Genomic DNA, 14221 nt, shown 5'->3' on the forward strand with positions numbered 1-14221 from the left:
GCCAAGCTACCGAAACCTCCGTATTCGCTGCTCCGGAGGAATCGCTTATCGACTCAGGGCCGCGGCAGCACCGCCCAGGCGTGGGTCGCAGCCTCCGCTTCGCGCAGTGCGAACGTTGCCGGACTGCTTCCCGACTCCGCCATCCGCCCTCGGTAAGGTTTTGCTCCCTCCGAGAACAGGAGACGCACTCAGAGCCGCCTAGCTCACCAGCGACCAGGCCCCGCCCCATTCCTTGGCCGGGGACCGCCGTGCAGTCCTCTCTCAGGTCCGCTTCGCCTCGGCTTCTGCGCTTCTCGTCCCATTTCTCCCTGGACCTGCAACGCGTGGCGGTGGGAAGAACTGAGGACTGGGGCTGTGGGGGACAGCGTGCTCGGGGCTACAGTGAGACATACTTTGTTTTCCATTTTGCTTAAAAGAATGCTCAACGTACGTGATGCCGTCCGTTGAAATGCCAATGAAAATGGAGCTTTTCCATTCTTATAAACACACCATCACGTAGCGTCTGTGATTCAGCATTACGGTATCCATGCGGCTTTTCAATAGAGCGCCTCCGGAATAGAGAATATTAGGGCAGAAGGGAATAGAGTGGCTGGGGGCAGACAAAGCAATCACTTATCCCAGAACACACAACGCACCTTATGAACTGACACACACACACAAAAAAAAAAAAAAAAAAAAAAAAAAAAAAAAAATTGGCAGCCCTGAGAAACTGGACTTCTGAAATAAAGTGTGAAGAGGGGAATGTGCTCTTTGGCACGTAGGAAACAGTTTACTTCAAATAGATACAACGTACAGCTCTGGAAAGATAGTATCACTTAAACGACTTTTGCTACATTTCAGAGAATACACAGGAGTTAAAACTTCTTAGTATTTTAGCTCTTTTACTGAAAGTATGGGTGGCTCTGAAAAGAGCCTTTGGGTTTTCAGTGAGGTTCGGGACCACTCTACTTGGAGCTGGTGTACTTGGTGACCGCCTTGGTGCCCTCCGAGACCGCGTGCTTGGCCAGCTCACCGGGCAGCAGCAGCCGCACGGCCGTCTGGATCTCCCGCGACGTGATGGTCGAGCGCTTGTTGTAGTGCGCCAGGCGCGACGCCTCGCCGGCGATGCGCTCGAAGATGTCGTTGACGAACGAGTTCATGATGCCCATGGCCTTGGACGAGATGCCCGTGTCGGGGTGCACCTGCTTCAGCACTTTGTACACGTAGATCGAGTAGCTCTCCTTACGACTCTTTCGTCTTTTCTTATCACCCTTCTTCTGGGTCTTGGTGACCGCCTTCTTCGAGCCCTTCTTGGGGGCGGGTGCAGACTTGGCCGGCTCAGGCATGATTATCAAAGCGGAGCACAGAACAAACGCTAAACAACAACGCTTCCAGAGAACGAAATGAAGCAGATGCCGCTGGGAGCCGCTTTTATAGCGGCGCTATGCAAAGCAGCAGCTCCTCAGCGCAGCACGGCCATTGGCTGGAAGTTCGGATTTGTGCCGTCACGACAATACGCGCTACACCATTGGATCAAATTCGATTCGCTCTCTCATTGGCTGCATGCAGTACGACTCCCGAGCAGCCTATCAGAAAGCGCGCCTCCGGTCCGCCCGAACTGAATATAAGCCGGCGGGCGCGGCCTGAGAGCACTTCAGCACTCTCGTATTTTTGGCGAGCTGCGTTTCTACGATGTCCGGTCGCGGCAAGCAGGGCGGGAAGGCGCGCGCCAAGGCCAAGTCGCGCTCGTCGCGGGCCGGGCTGCAGTTCCCCGTGGGCCGCGTGCACCGGCTGCTGCGCAAGGGCAACTACGCGGAGCGGGTGGGCGCCGGCGCCCCGGTGTACCTGGCGGCCGTGCTGGAGTACCTGACGGCCGAGATCCTGGAGCTGGCGGGCAACGCGGCCCGCGACAACAAGAAGACGCGCATCATCCCGCGCCACCTGCAGCTGGCCATCCGCAACGACGAGGAGCTCAACAAGCTGCTGGGCAAGGTCACCATCGCGCAGGGCGGGGTGCTGCCCAACATCCAGGCTGTGCTGCTGCCCAAGAAGACCGACAGCCACAAGGCTAAGGCCAAGTGAGCTCGACTTAGAACGATTCCCGAAACAAACACAAAAGGCTCTTTTCAGAGCCACCCACAGCTTTTGAAAAAGAGCTGAATTACTTTTACTTAATATACAAATTTGTGAGTGTCTTTAATAACTTAAGTTTTGGTGGAGTGGTAATTTATTAATAGGTGTTTTTCAAGTTCAATATAATATATCTTTTTTAGCACATTCTGTTTTCTTTTGTCTATTCATTTATACATTCTCCTTAGTAGTACATTATCACTTTTTTCCTGCATGTGACTGTTCTCCCCTTTCCTGTAATCACTCGTGATTACAAAGTACCTGCTACATTATCCAGCATTCATTAACAAGAAAACAGACTTAAACCCCTACTTAAACAATCCTGAAGTGATTGTTTAGGAGTGAACCACTATCTACATGACAGCTAATATTTCTTGCTTTTCTGGATGCTATTGTAAGGCTTTGAATTTATTCGGGATGTATTTGTTATGCTTACACAACAAAGTCAAAAAGCACCATTATTTTTTCCACTCAATTAAAAATGTGCTTTCAGCTCTTTTTGGGAAATCTTGGGTGGCTCTTAAAAGAGCCGTTGGATTTAGAAGCGGGTCAAGAGTTTTCTACCACAGGAGTTTACTTCTTCTTGGGTGCCGCCTTCTTTGCCTTGGCTGCCTTGGGTTTGGCCGCCTTGGGCTTAGCAGCTTTGGGCTTCACCGCCTTTGCCTTGGCCGGGCTCTTGGCAGCCACTGCCTTCTTGGGCTTGGCAGCCTTAGTCACTTTCTTGGGGCTCTTCGTTGCCTTCTTGGTGGCAGCAGCCGCCGGCTTCTTGGCTTTCTTGGGGCTCTTCTTCACTGCCACTACCTTCTTGGGCTTCTTGGCAGCAGCTGCAGGTTTCTTAGCCGCCGGCTTCTTGGGCTTGGCTGCCGCTGTCTTCTTCTTGGGAGCCTTCTCCTTCACCTCACCCGGCTTCTTGCTGAGGCGGAACGAGCCCGAGGCACCGGTGCCCTTGGTCTGCACCAGGGTGCCCCTGTTGACCAGGCTCTTGAGCCCCAACTTGATGCGGCTGTTGTTCTTCTCCACGTCGTAGCCGCCGGCGGCCAGCGCCTTCTTGAGCGCGGCGAGGGAGAGCCCCTTGCGCTCCTTGGAGGCGGACACGGCCTTGGTGATCAGCTCGGTGACGCTGGGGCCCGCGGGCTTGCGGGCTTTGGCGCCGCCCGCCGCCTTCTTCGGCTTCTTGGCGGCGGCCTTAGCCGGAGCCGGGGCGGCCGCGGGCGCAGCCTCAGCAACGGGAGCCGGAGCCGGAGCTGTCTCAGACATGTCGGAGTTACGCGATGTGAACCACTCGTTGCTGCAGAGGCGCCCTTATTTATAGCAGCGCAGCGGGCGCTGATTGGTGCGTTGCGGAGTCCTCCCCGCCCCTCCTCCCGGCGCGCTGCATCTCGGCTTGTGTTTCTTCTTGCTCAAAAAAGTGTTATTTTGTTAAAAATTGGTGATCGCGGCTCCCCGTTTCTTAGCCCCGGTGTTGGGCACAGTGGGCAGTTTTGTCCTTTTGAGTGTCTTTTGTCTCAGACGGAAAATGATGTTTATACAGGACTGTAATATCTGAGTTTGACGATTGTGTGAAGAGTTGGACAGTAAGATTTTTATTTTTACTTCTATGTTGCAAATACGTTTCTGACGGCATCCCCACATGGGCAGCGGATTCGTGTTCATGAGACGGTTTTTTATCGATGTAGTGCAAAGTGGAGAGATTTTCGAATCATTTTCTTTGCTTAAATTAGCTATGAAAAGAAGCAAGTAACACAAAGTCTCCTCCGAGCTCTGCAGCTGGGTTAGAAGCTGCTTCCCGTTAGTACGGTTTCAACTCTTAAAAATAACAAAACCTTTGGACATAGTGCCCTATATGGCTTTGCACAGAGCTTATAAAAAGGGAAGAAAGAAGGTGTCTTTCACCAGAAATAGTTAAATGAATGCCAGGTCTGTTTTATTTGCCAGCAGCATCAACCTCTTATAAGTTCATATAGATGTTCTTCATCTGCTTCCTTCAGCTTTCTACATCTTTGTATTGACATTTCAGATAATTGTATTTCCATTTCTTCCTCCCAAAAGAATTATTTGAATATCCAAAGTAGGCAAATAAATTCAACCCTGTGTTCACATTTTAAGATAAACTGTTTACTCTTGTGATTATTTTTATAGTTGAGGGCATATTGTCAGTCAAACACAACAGCTGAGCCAAAAATAATCAAGGTCTGGTGTGCTTGTTTTCCGCATGGAAAGAACTGCAGGTTAAGCTGCAGGGAGTTCTTTAATATAAATATATATAATGTATTATATAATATAAATCCAGTGGGTCATCAAACAATTCTCTCCTCAGCGCTGCCAAGGTAAACTAGAATGGGAAATTGAAGGCAATGCTAAAGAGGAAATGCTATTATACAACTGATTAATACTTCTCATAATAATTACTTCGATTTTTTTTCTTTTCCCCAGGTAAAAATTGCTCTCATATAACCTGGGAAAACTTTATTTCGCATTTGATTGTACATTTATAAGTTAAACTTCAGTAAGGCACAGAATTTGCTAACTTTGTAAATATGATAAATACATTTAATTTACATTTATTTGCTGTTTCCTCTCCTTCTCAGCACTACTATACCCTACAAGCTGATATCTGGAGCTCTAAAGCCAAAATTAGTATTGTGAGCCTTAATACTGTCCAGCTCATACTGAGAGATCTGTTTCTGTTGCTTTGTCCCCTATACTTCATTTTATATACATTCACTTTATATATAGACTATTAAAATCCTGTATTTCAGGAAAACATGAAACACAGCATTGAATATGTAAAGCAGAGCTACAGTCTCCCATCTTACAGCACATATTTTTTTTCTCTGGTGAGACATGTAGAAACAGGATCCATGTGGGTTCTGATGAGAAGCTGTGAGATCCTGATGAAAATAGAAAACAGAGCTGACTTTGCCTTCCAGTTATTAAATGCTATTGCAGGAGAGACCATAAGCACAAGGACTGTGAGAGAACAGGATGCAGTGGTTGGTTATTTTGTACTCTGGAGCCTCACATGAGTGGGCATAACTTACAAGTACAGCATTGTGTCTCCTTGCCCTCAGCGCTGGTCCTGGTTTCATTTTTTAACCTTTTGTAAGTCACTGAAGAAACTGCCTAAACAAAGAAATAAAGCCATGGCAACTTTTGGACAATTCTTCTCTTGGCTCATTCAGATTTCTGGGACAGAGCTTTGATCATTCCTACTGTCACACATTTCTCTTCCCCTGGTAGAAGGTCAGAGAGTGGCACAATGCACACACACATACAGTCAGAGATGAGCTCATGGATGAGCTGTTGGTGGCAGATCAAAACAACCATGGGGAATGTATGGGGGGGGGGGGGGGGGGGGGGGGGCGGTATGGGAAAGAAGGATTTCCTTTTACCAAGGAAGGATTTTGTGATATCATATAAATTGAATATGTATAAAATGATTTTCTTGGGATGGGTTGGATAGTGGAGTTACTTGTTCAGAAATATGCAGTACAATGTGGGAAAGGACAGGAGACCTGAGGGATTGTTTCCTGTTATGCAAATGAAATCATTTGGTTTTTTTTCTGCTTTTCCTGTTGTAATACAGCACACAAACTCTTGTGAAGTTATGGCAACAGTGAAGACAGTTTAAGGATTTTGCCAGCAGTACTGATTTACCATGACTTGGCTACAATTAAAGTGTGAGAAACCAGCAAGAGATGCTGTTGCATCCCAGAGTGGCTTTTGCCTACATGAGACAAACAACAGAATAGCATCACATATGAGAATGTAACAACAAGAGAAGGAGATTAGGTTATTTAGATCTACCGTCTCTACCAGTGTTGTATTTCATTCACACTTCTCATGCGTGATTCTATTAGGTTAATTCCGACTTCTCTGTGATCCAGATAAGCAACAACAACAACGAATATGAATGCATTCACAAAGTCACTCATGACAATGCAAATCTGCACGACTCTGTGGGACCTCTTCTGGTCATGGGAAGAGGCAATTATTTGAAAATGGATTTTTGATGGTGTTCTAAATAATAACACACTGTTACATGAAAGAGAAAAAAAAAATCTATTTCTTACTTGGGAAGAGTTATTACTGCTTACAGATCTGTCTCCAGTATAGGACTCCTCCTTACTGTTAGAGATTTTTAGTGTTCATAGATTTTTTAAATTCCCACATACATCAGTAGTATCCTTCCATAAGGAAATCATAGCCAGATTGTCATGGGTTACTTAGATTTACCTATGCCCATGACAGGGGGAAGCCACCCCGTAGGGTCCCCAGGGCCCGGAAAGGAGGGGGAAAAGGGAAATGGGATAAAAACAGCGGCAATCTGAGGAGGAAAAACTTATTTTACTAAATATGATATCGAAATACAAGATAACACAATATAATATAATTGAGGCTAACAAATCGAATGAAACAGAAAGTCCCCGAAAACCGAGAGGCCTACTGTGAACTCTAGGCGACACGGCTGGAACGCTTCCCACTCTCCGAGAGTTCGAGAGAGAGAGAACTCCAGCCTGGGAACAAGATTATATAGCGTCCTGGTCCCGTGACTTATCCTTGACTGTGATGTTCTCTGGGATATGTAGTCTTCTTCTGTGGACTGCACATTCGATAAAAGTATCCATGCTTTACATGATGTTATGATGTGGAATACTGAAAGCAAAATTACAAAATTACAAAACCATGACACCAGATGCATAGTAGACAGCAGGTAGAAAATTTGCCATTATTTAGCCAGAAGCATCCATATAGACTTGTATACTAGTTCTAAAATTATCTTCTCGCAAAAGTGTTCTGAGTTCAAATATTCAGTTTTAATTTGATGCAAAGCAGAAGACAGTAGCTCTTTTTTCATTCCAGGCCACTCCATTTTTAAAAGCTCCCAAACTCTTCTAACGTGTAATTCCAAGAGTCAGTCCAGATCCATCAGTCAGTATAAAGTTTCATGTTCAGTATTTAAAGCTTCAACATCATATGGATACATCACAAAAATATTACTGTATTGATAAATTTATATATGTAAATTAATGTTTTTCTACAATGAGATTTTGCCAGTAGGAAATGTGGATTCAGGGAGAAAGAAAATATCCATTCATCACTCTTTCTTTCCACTTACCCATTTAATAAGCTGGGAGGATCACAGTAGACATGTCTGAAAAATGCATGCAGCACTTTGGAGACCAGAAGGAAATATAGAATGGAAACACACTGTATCACTGAGATGAAGTATACTGAATATTTACGGGCATTCAGACAAATGTTCAGGATTTTTTGTGAACATGAACAGAACTTCAAACACAGATTTCTATTTCCTGCCCTTAAGTCACATGCTCTAGTAGGGACATGGCTTACTGGGCACAGTATGAAAGGGCTGATGGTCAAACTTGATCTTAGAGGTCTTTTCCAACCTCAATGATCCTGTGATTCTATGTAAAACGCCACTTTCCAGTGGCACATTAACAAGATGGTTTATTTGCTGCAGCACATATTCACGTGTCATTGGAGATCTCCTGGCACCTTGTGCCTGGACTGCTGCTGCTCACCATGCAAACAGAAGCTATGGGTCTGCTCAGAGGAAAGACTTTCCTGGCATGTCCACTCCACAGATGGTCTCAGTAAAAGTGCCATGCTATGTGGCCAAGCTCTCATTTGCACCTCAAGACTATGAGAACCATATGCTATCTCTGACTTCTGCCTGGTAGCTGTGGCAAAGTGGTATGGATTATATCAGGGTGAAATATGGAGTGATAGTTGTGCATCAACACACCTTGTTGAGAACCAAACTGTCCTGCTTGGTCTCCTACACCTGTTGGCAGTGAGGACAGGTGAGGTGGTTGAGCTGCTACTTAGAGGCCCAGTACCTTAGGAAATAATCATTCTTGGAAAGAAGTGTTACACAGATGGGAAGAGTGCCACCAGCTGCAGTGCTTTAGGATGGAGAAGACATCATAGTTGCCCTTCCTCCTTGTAGGCTGTGATGGATGAACAGCAGAACACTGCAAAGTCAGCACTAGAGATGAGACACTGAAAAGCTGGTATGCATGCGTCCCTCCTAGATATTCTGGGGTTGGGAAACCTATGCATTTCAGGAGAAGACTGTGGTAGTGGTACCAGAAAGATCAGTGGGGCGTTAGTAGTTTATCTGATGCCTTCTCTTTACATGGCTTTGGATTTCTTACTGGCTGCCTTACCTGCCAGTTGGACAGCTGCAGCAGAATATGTCCATTTTCTGACAGGATGATGCCAACCATCTTGTTATGTTTGGGTACTTGAGGCAGGTACTCAGAGGTGCTCAGCTTTGATTCACAGGTCCCATGGTACTTTGGTCTCTCCTTAAGATATCATCAGTTTACACCACAATGACACTTCTGCCACTCTCTCTCTTATGTCCATCCTTTCATTGCTGTAAATCTACACCGTGTGAGTGCATATGGACAATTGGAACAGGATGTGGAGAGTGGTATTTGCTCTTTGTTCAGCCAGACAAAGAAATGATAAAATGTTTTCTCTGGTTCTTAATACCTGCCACTGTCTTTCTAGAACTAATACGATTAAGTTCAGCACAATTCTTGGCTGAGTTGCTATAACTCAGAACTACAACCCAGAGACAGGAAGCAGGTTCTTGATGAGGCAGAGAGGAGGTGGATGTTACACAACAATAACTTCAAGCATTGCTTGTAAGTGTCATAAGGAACAAATGATCCTTTCCCAAGAGGAGAGGCAGTGGGAGAGTGCTGCGTGTATAAGACTACTGGAAACATAAGCAGAAGGTGCAATCAGAGTGATGAGGGTGGTTGGGAGACAGGATAGATGAAAGAGGAAGCAAAGACAGAACAGGCAGAAAGGCACTTCTGATGGCATCGGTGATACTTAGCAGTCAACATTCATCTTAGCAGCAATCCTTAAGCGTGTCACTCCAAGTAAGCGACAGGACATCTTCATTCAGCTCAAGGTGAACCTGCTCTGGTATTATCCCGGCTGTGGGCATATCATGAAAGGGAGGAAGAAGGGCCTAGTTTTGTGGGACGTTTCTCTTGTGGGAACAGAGCCTATTCTGACACAAGTACTGCTCCTGCAGGAAAGCTGTGCTTTGCAAGAACAAAAGGGTGCTAAAAGCACTGCTTTCAGTGGTGTGATTTTTCCTTTGAACTAAGTTCCCTTTTCCTTTCACATCAAGTTGATAAGCTCCCTACTGAGGAGAGAGTTCAGCTTCCTTCTCAAATTTCCACCCCCGATAAACACAACATACGTACAAAGGCACACCCCGGTGGCTGGTATGTTTTTGTTTCTTTGGGTTTGTGACTACCAGGTGAAGTTTTATAAGGAACACCCAAAGGAAAATTGGTTTATACTGCCTGGTATTTATTCACTGAACCTCCTGCTGTGAGAATTCCACCTGTCTCTCACCATCTTTTTCCTTTAGCTTTCTTTCCCAGTCAATAAGCAATACATACCAGTGTCTACCAGGGACATTTGGTAGTTGACAAATGGCAGAACAGTCACAACTGAATATCTGTGAAACCCAGAGAGAAGAGGGTTTACATTTCTGCTTATCCTCAACAATAATAATTACGGTAATAATAATATACCCAAGGATATGGATCATATGCAAGCAATAGTGTTAAGCTGATTGGTAAAATGTTTGTTCATAAGTAAAAGCTGTCAGCAAAATCTGGGTATGAAACATGCTGAACCAAACGACAGGTTAGAAAGTTGACATTACATTATAGCAGCAGTAGGTTCATAGAGGATCACTGCTCCTCACAATGAAGTGTAGGAGCAAAAGCAAACATCGTATACATTCTAACATGTAAATATCTACACAATTTCCCACCTACCCTAAGAACTGATATACATATTAAAATCTAAAGCTACGCATATGCTATTGTTGGAAATATCCTCAATAATTTTTGATCAGGACGGTATCTCTGATAAAAGCAGTTTTTATTCGTGATCGCAATGGCGGGCGCCCTGATGGCAGAAGCGCACCTATGGACATGATGTTACAGTTTTTATACCTTTTCTCCCATATGTTTTCCCCTCCCCTCTCCCCTTTGGTTGGGTATTCCAGGTTCCAGTTTTACCCGAGGTTTGCATTTGTTAATTCACTTGCTATCTTGTGCCAGTCAGTCGCCATCCTGCTGTTTTTGCTTGCAGGATGTCTCGGTACTCTTATTGTATTGATATGTTGATTCCCTTCAAAGCTTCTTCCATTCTCTCCTAGAGGTCTTTGTTAAACAAAGAGCCCGAGAGGGGGTGATTCCAGTCCTTCCCGATATCTCTTCAGGCACATCCTTAGGTATGTCACGACTTGTATATTTTTGCAATGTGTACAACAAAACATTAAAACATACATTATTGCTAGTTTATACAGGCATATTGTTATTTTAACTTCTCCTCTTTGGATCTTTTATCACTCAGGCCCTATTTGTCCAGCACCAAAAATAGTTTTATTTCAGATAGCTGGACAGACAGAAGCTGCAGTCTTTGTAACTGATTTTTACCTAATAACTACAAATTTCTTCACTTATATATTCATATTTTGTTCTAAATGCAGAAACAACATTTGATTCCCACACTATGTAAACACGGGGTCCTTGCAAGGCACTTTTAGTGTTGTGAGGTCCCACTGCAAAGTGTTATCCAGGCAAAAGGTTGCATGTCATGTTACACAACCCAGGTCCTATATACTGTCAAGAATTTATTTACAAAAAACATAGCTGTTAACTAAGTTTCTAATTAGCACTTTAACCTTGTTATCAGCCCTAGAAAGGTACAGCGTAGCCCTCAAAGACTGTGAAATACTGAGGGACTACTTACAGGCTCCAGATGTCCCACTTATCTAGGAATAACAACCTTCCCTAGATAGAATACTGGTTTGCAGAGGATTTGGAAGCAACTGTTGAATGCCCTGAATTTATTGCTAGGTATCAGGTGACAGTGGTCAAAGTACTGAGGAAAGGAAGAGCTTTCACACCTTAGCACCATCTCATACCCAGACATTCACACTGTTATTGTTGAACTCCATAATGAACTCTTATGAAGCTGTTCTGGTACCGTTAAGGATCACGCAAATAAATAAATACATCAACGTCCGCTAACTACTGTATATACTTCTTAATTAGGCGACAAGCGACTTCCCTGCGCAATCTGAGGGCGTGTAAAAACATGGATGAGGGAGGAGAACCCCTGCTGGGTAACGAGCCCCGTGTGCGGGCTGGGATGTTTCAGCTCTGAAAGGCACCACTTAAGAAAACATCTCCGCACCGCGAAGAGACTCCTAAGCCTCAGCACCGCCTACTGTGGAGACTTCACTGCAGAACCCGCCCCCCTCCCCAAGAATTCCACCCGGCACTCAGTGACATCAGAGAGCGGAGCTCCGCCTTTCTAGCCAAAGGACAACGGCATTAGGATCAGCAATATACACTGAAGTGTGACACAGCCGCCGGACTGCAGCATAACGCGCTTATACAGCGTCCACCACGGCTACAGAGCCTGCTGAGAAACGCGCTCGCATTTGAAACGCTTCGTCATTGACCTGTCCGAGGCTACTGAAGCAACAAAACACTACATCTAACCTGCAGAACAACCTTCCAGGCCAGCTTTTTCGATTAAGGCGGGTTTTTTTTTCCCCCTTTAAAAAAGATTTACAAGACTAAAAAAGTAAACGCTTAGGAAACACGGAGACTCGTCAGATTACATCCCATGGGAAAAAAAAAAAAAAGAAAGCTGAAAACAAAAGAGCGCACCGAAAATAAGACTAAAAGACATACAGTAAGCTAAGAGAGAAAACACTCAACAGTAAATCATAGTAATTAAAGCTCTTTCATTGCAGATGTGGGTGGCTCTTAAAAGAGCCTTTGGGTTTTCAGCGAGGTGCAGGACCACTCTACTTGGAGCTGGTGTACTTGGTGACCGCCTTGGTACCCTCCGAGACCGCGTGCTTGGCCAGCTCACCGGGCAGCAGCAGCCGCACGGCCGTCTGGATCTCCCGCGACGTGATGGTCGAGCGCTTGTTGTAGTGCGCCAGGCGCGACGCCTCGCCGGCGATGCGCTCGAAGATGTCGTTGACGAACGAGTTCATGATGCCCATGGCCTTGGACGAGATGCCCGTGTCGGGGTGCACCTGCTTCAGCACCTTGTACACGTAGATCGAGTAGCTCTCCTTGCGACTCTTCTTGCGCTTCTTGTCGCCCTTCTTCTGGGTCTTGGTGACCGCCTTCTTGGACCCTTTCTTGGGGGCGGGTGCAGATTTGGCCGGTTCAGGCATGATTATCAAAGCAGAGTACAGAACAAACACTTAGCCGCACTATCTGCAGAGAGCGAAGTGAAGCAGATGCCGGCGGGAGCCGCTTTTATAGCGGCGCTATGCAAAGCAGCAGCTCCTCAGCGCCGCACGGCCATTGGCTGGAAGTTCGGATTTGTGACGTCACGGCAATACGAGCTCTACCATTGGATCAAATTCGATTCGCTCTCTCATTGGCTGCATGCAGTACGACTCCCGAGCAGCCTATCAGAAAGCGCGCCTCCGGTCCGCCCGAACTGAATATAAACCGGCGGGCGCGGCCTGAGAGCCCTTCAGCACTCTCGTGTTTTTCGGTGAGCTGCATTCCTACGATGTCGGGCCGCGGCAAACAGGGCGGGAAGGCGCGCGCCAAGGCCAAGTCGCGCTCGTCGCGGGCCGGGCTGCAGTTCCCCGTGGGCCGCGTGCACCGGCTGCTGCGCAAGGGCAACTACGCGGAGCGGGTGGGCGCCGGCGCCCCGGTGTACCTGGCGGCCGTGCTGGAGTACCTGACGGCCGAGATCCTGGAGCTGGCGGGCAACGCGGCCCGCGACAACAAGAAGACGCGCATCATCCCGCGCCACCTGCAGCTGGCCATCCGCAACGACGAGGAGCTCAACAAGCTGCTGGGCAAGGTCACCATCGCGCAGGGCGGGGTGCTGCCCAACATCCAGGCTGTGCTGCTGCCCAAGAAGACCGACAGCCACAAGGCTAAGGCCAAGTGAGCTCGACTTAAATCTAGAAACAAGCACAAAAGGCTCTTTTCAGAGCCACCCACGATCTCTTTAAAAGAGTTGATACACTTATTACAGTTCGAATTTTTGCAGTGAACGTTGATGGTACTTGTGTAAGCTGTTTTATCTTTAATATTGGTTCTCCGTTTGGTGTACTGTCCCCGGCTCTGGTATAAAGCCGCACGCAGCTCTCACTGCAGGGCAGTGCCGGAGGGGGCGGTGCAGTAACCCCGCGCAGTGCTCTCAAGTCTTTTTCCGGGCCGTTTCCGCTCTGGCGGAGGAGTTCCGCCGGGCGCTGCTTCCTGGCAGAGCTGGCCGCGGGTTTTTGTTCCTAGCTGCGTTAAGCTAACGGCTACTGTAGGTCTGTTTGCCTCTGTGAGGCTGTCTTTTGAGGGAATCTCTCAGATTGATTCTTTCGTCCTTTATATGCTACCTAATCTATTGACTTTTTACTCTTATTTTTTCTTAGTTCATAATGTGCAGTCGAAGTTTGCTAAGTATGAACTTGAAGCACATTTCATATCATTTTTTCCATGAGTCTTTACATGGCATGAATTAATCCTGTAGGACTCCATCTACGTCAACCTGTGTATTTTCTGCAGGAACTAAACATGTGTGACACCCACGTGATGATTTCATTCCTCCTGGGGGATTTGTATTTGCGCTTTCAAACAGCAGAGCCTGGATGTTTGAGTATGAAAGTGATGTGAACAAATAGAGCTCTCTAAGCCAGCTCAGCCCAGGTGCCTGTGTTTGTTATGATGCTGAGTTGGGTGGTCATGTGTTGGGAACGCATAAGGAACCTGCCCTATTTAGGGAGATGTATCATTTCTATAGTATGTCATTTCTTGTGTGTATATGCAGAATGACTTAAAAAAGTAAAGTCTTGCTGTGTCCCAAGGGCTAAATGTGAAGAAGCTGTCTCTCAACTGCAAGGCAATCTGCTGCTTGCTGCCAAATGAGCAGTGGATGCAGTGCACATGGGAAAGCTGTGTGTTTCTTCACATCTCTGATGCTGCACAACAGCAGCACAGATTCTCCTGCTCTGTCTGAAATCCAGTGTTTGTCCATAACTCGATGGCCTTTGCTTCTT

At 46.4% G+C, this 14221-nt stretch overlaps 6 protein-coding genes across 7 annotated transcripts in view; 3 read left to right on the forward strand and 3 right to left on the reverse strand.

Annotated features, from left to right (window-relative positions):
* Positions 1-14221, forward strand: part of LOC146762376 (histone H4) — a 33999-nt gene that overhangs the window by 3346 nt on the left and 16432 nt on the right. The window lies entirely within an intron of this gene.
* LOC107312630 (histone H2B 5) lies at positions 748-1479 on the reverse strand. Its single transcript, XM_015860249.3, has one exon. The coding sequence runs from the start codon at positions 1323-1325 to the stop codon at positions 945-947; it is 381 nt and encodes a 126-aa protein (XP_015715735.2). The 5' UTR covers positions 1326-1479; the 3' UTR covers positions 748-944.
* On the forward strand, positions 1528-2256 carry LOC146762377 (histone H2A-IV). The gene has a single exon (XM_085515893.1). The coding sequence runs from the start codon at positions 1672-1674 to the stop codon at positions 2059-2061; it is 390 nt and encodes a 129-aa protein (XP_085372019.1). The 5' UTR covers positions 1528-1671; the 3' UTR covers positions 2062-2256.
* Positions 2440-3413, reverse strand: LOC146762378 (histone H1.11L-like). Its single transcript, XM_085515659.1, has one exon. It carries the CDS (start codon positions 3364-3366, stop codon positions 2683-2685), a length of 684 nt encoding a protein of 227 aa, XP_085371785.1. The 5' UTR covers positions 3367-3413; the 3' UTR covers positions 2440-2682.
* LOC146762379 (histone H2B 1/2/3/4/6) lies at positions 11919-12630 on the reverse strand. Its single transcript, XM_085515907.1, has one exon. The coding sequence runs from the start codon at positions 12380-12382 to the stop codon at positions 12002-12004; it is 381 nt and encodes a 126-aa protein (XP_085372033.1). The 5' UTR covers positions 12383-12630; the 3' UTR covers positions 11919-12001.
* On the forward strand, positions 12685-14011 carry LOC107312618 (histone H2A-IV). Of its 2 annotated transcripts, XM_085515718.1 has the most exons (2): positions 12685-13115; positions 13731-14011. In XM_085515718.1, the coding sequence occupies exons 1-2, from the start codon at positions 12730-12732 to the stop codon at positions 13735-13737; spliced, it is 393 nt and encodes a 130-aa protein (XP_085371844.1). In that variant the 5' UTR covers positions 12685-12729; the 3' UTR covers positions 13738-14011. The 2 variants fall into 2 exon arrangements, with proteins under 2 accessions (XP_085371844.1, XP_085371853.1); XM_085515727.1 differs by lacking the exon at positions 13731-14011 and having other exon boundaries at positions 12686-13171.

This window comes from Coturnix japonica, chromosome 1, assembly GCF_054131305.1.
Source record: "Coturnix japonica strain WE chromosome 1, WE-NBRP24, whole genome shotgun sequence".
In the NCBI taxonomy this organism is placed as follows: domain Eukaryota; kingdom Metazoa; phylum Chordata; class Aves; order Galliformes; family Phasianidae; genus Coturnix; species Coturnix japonica.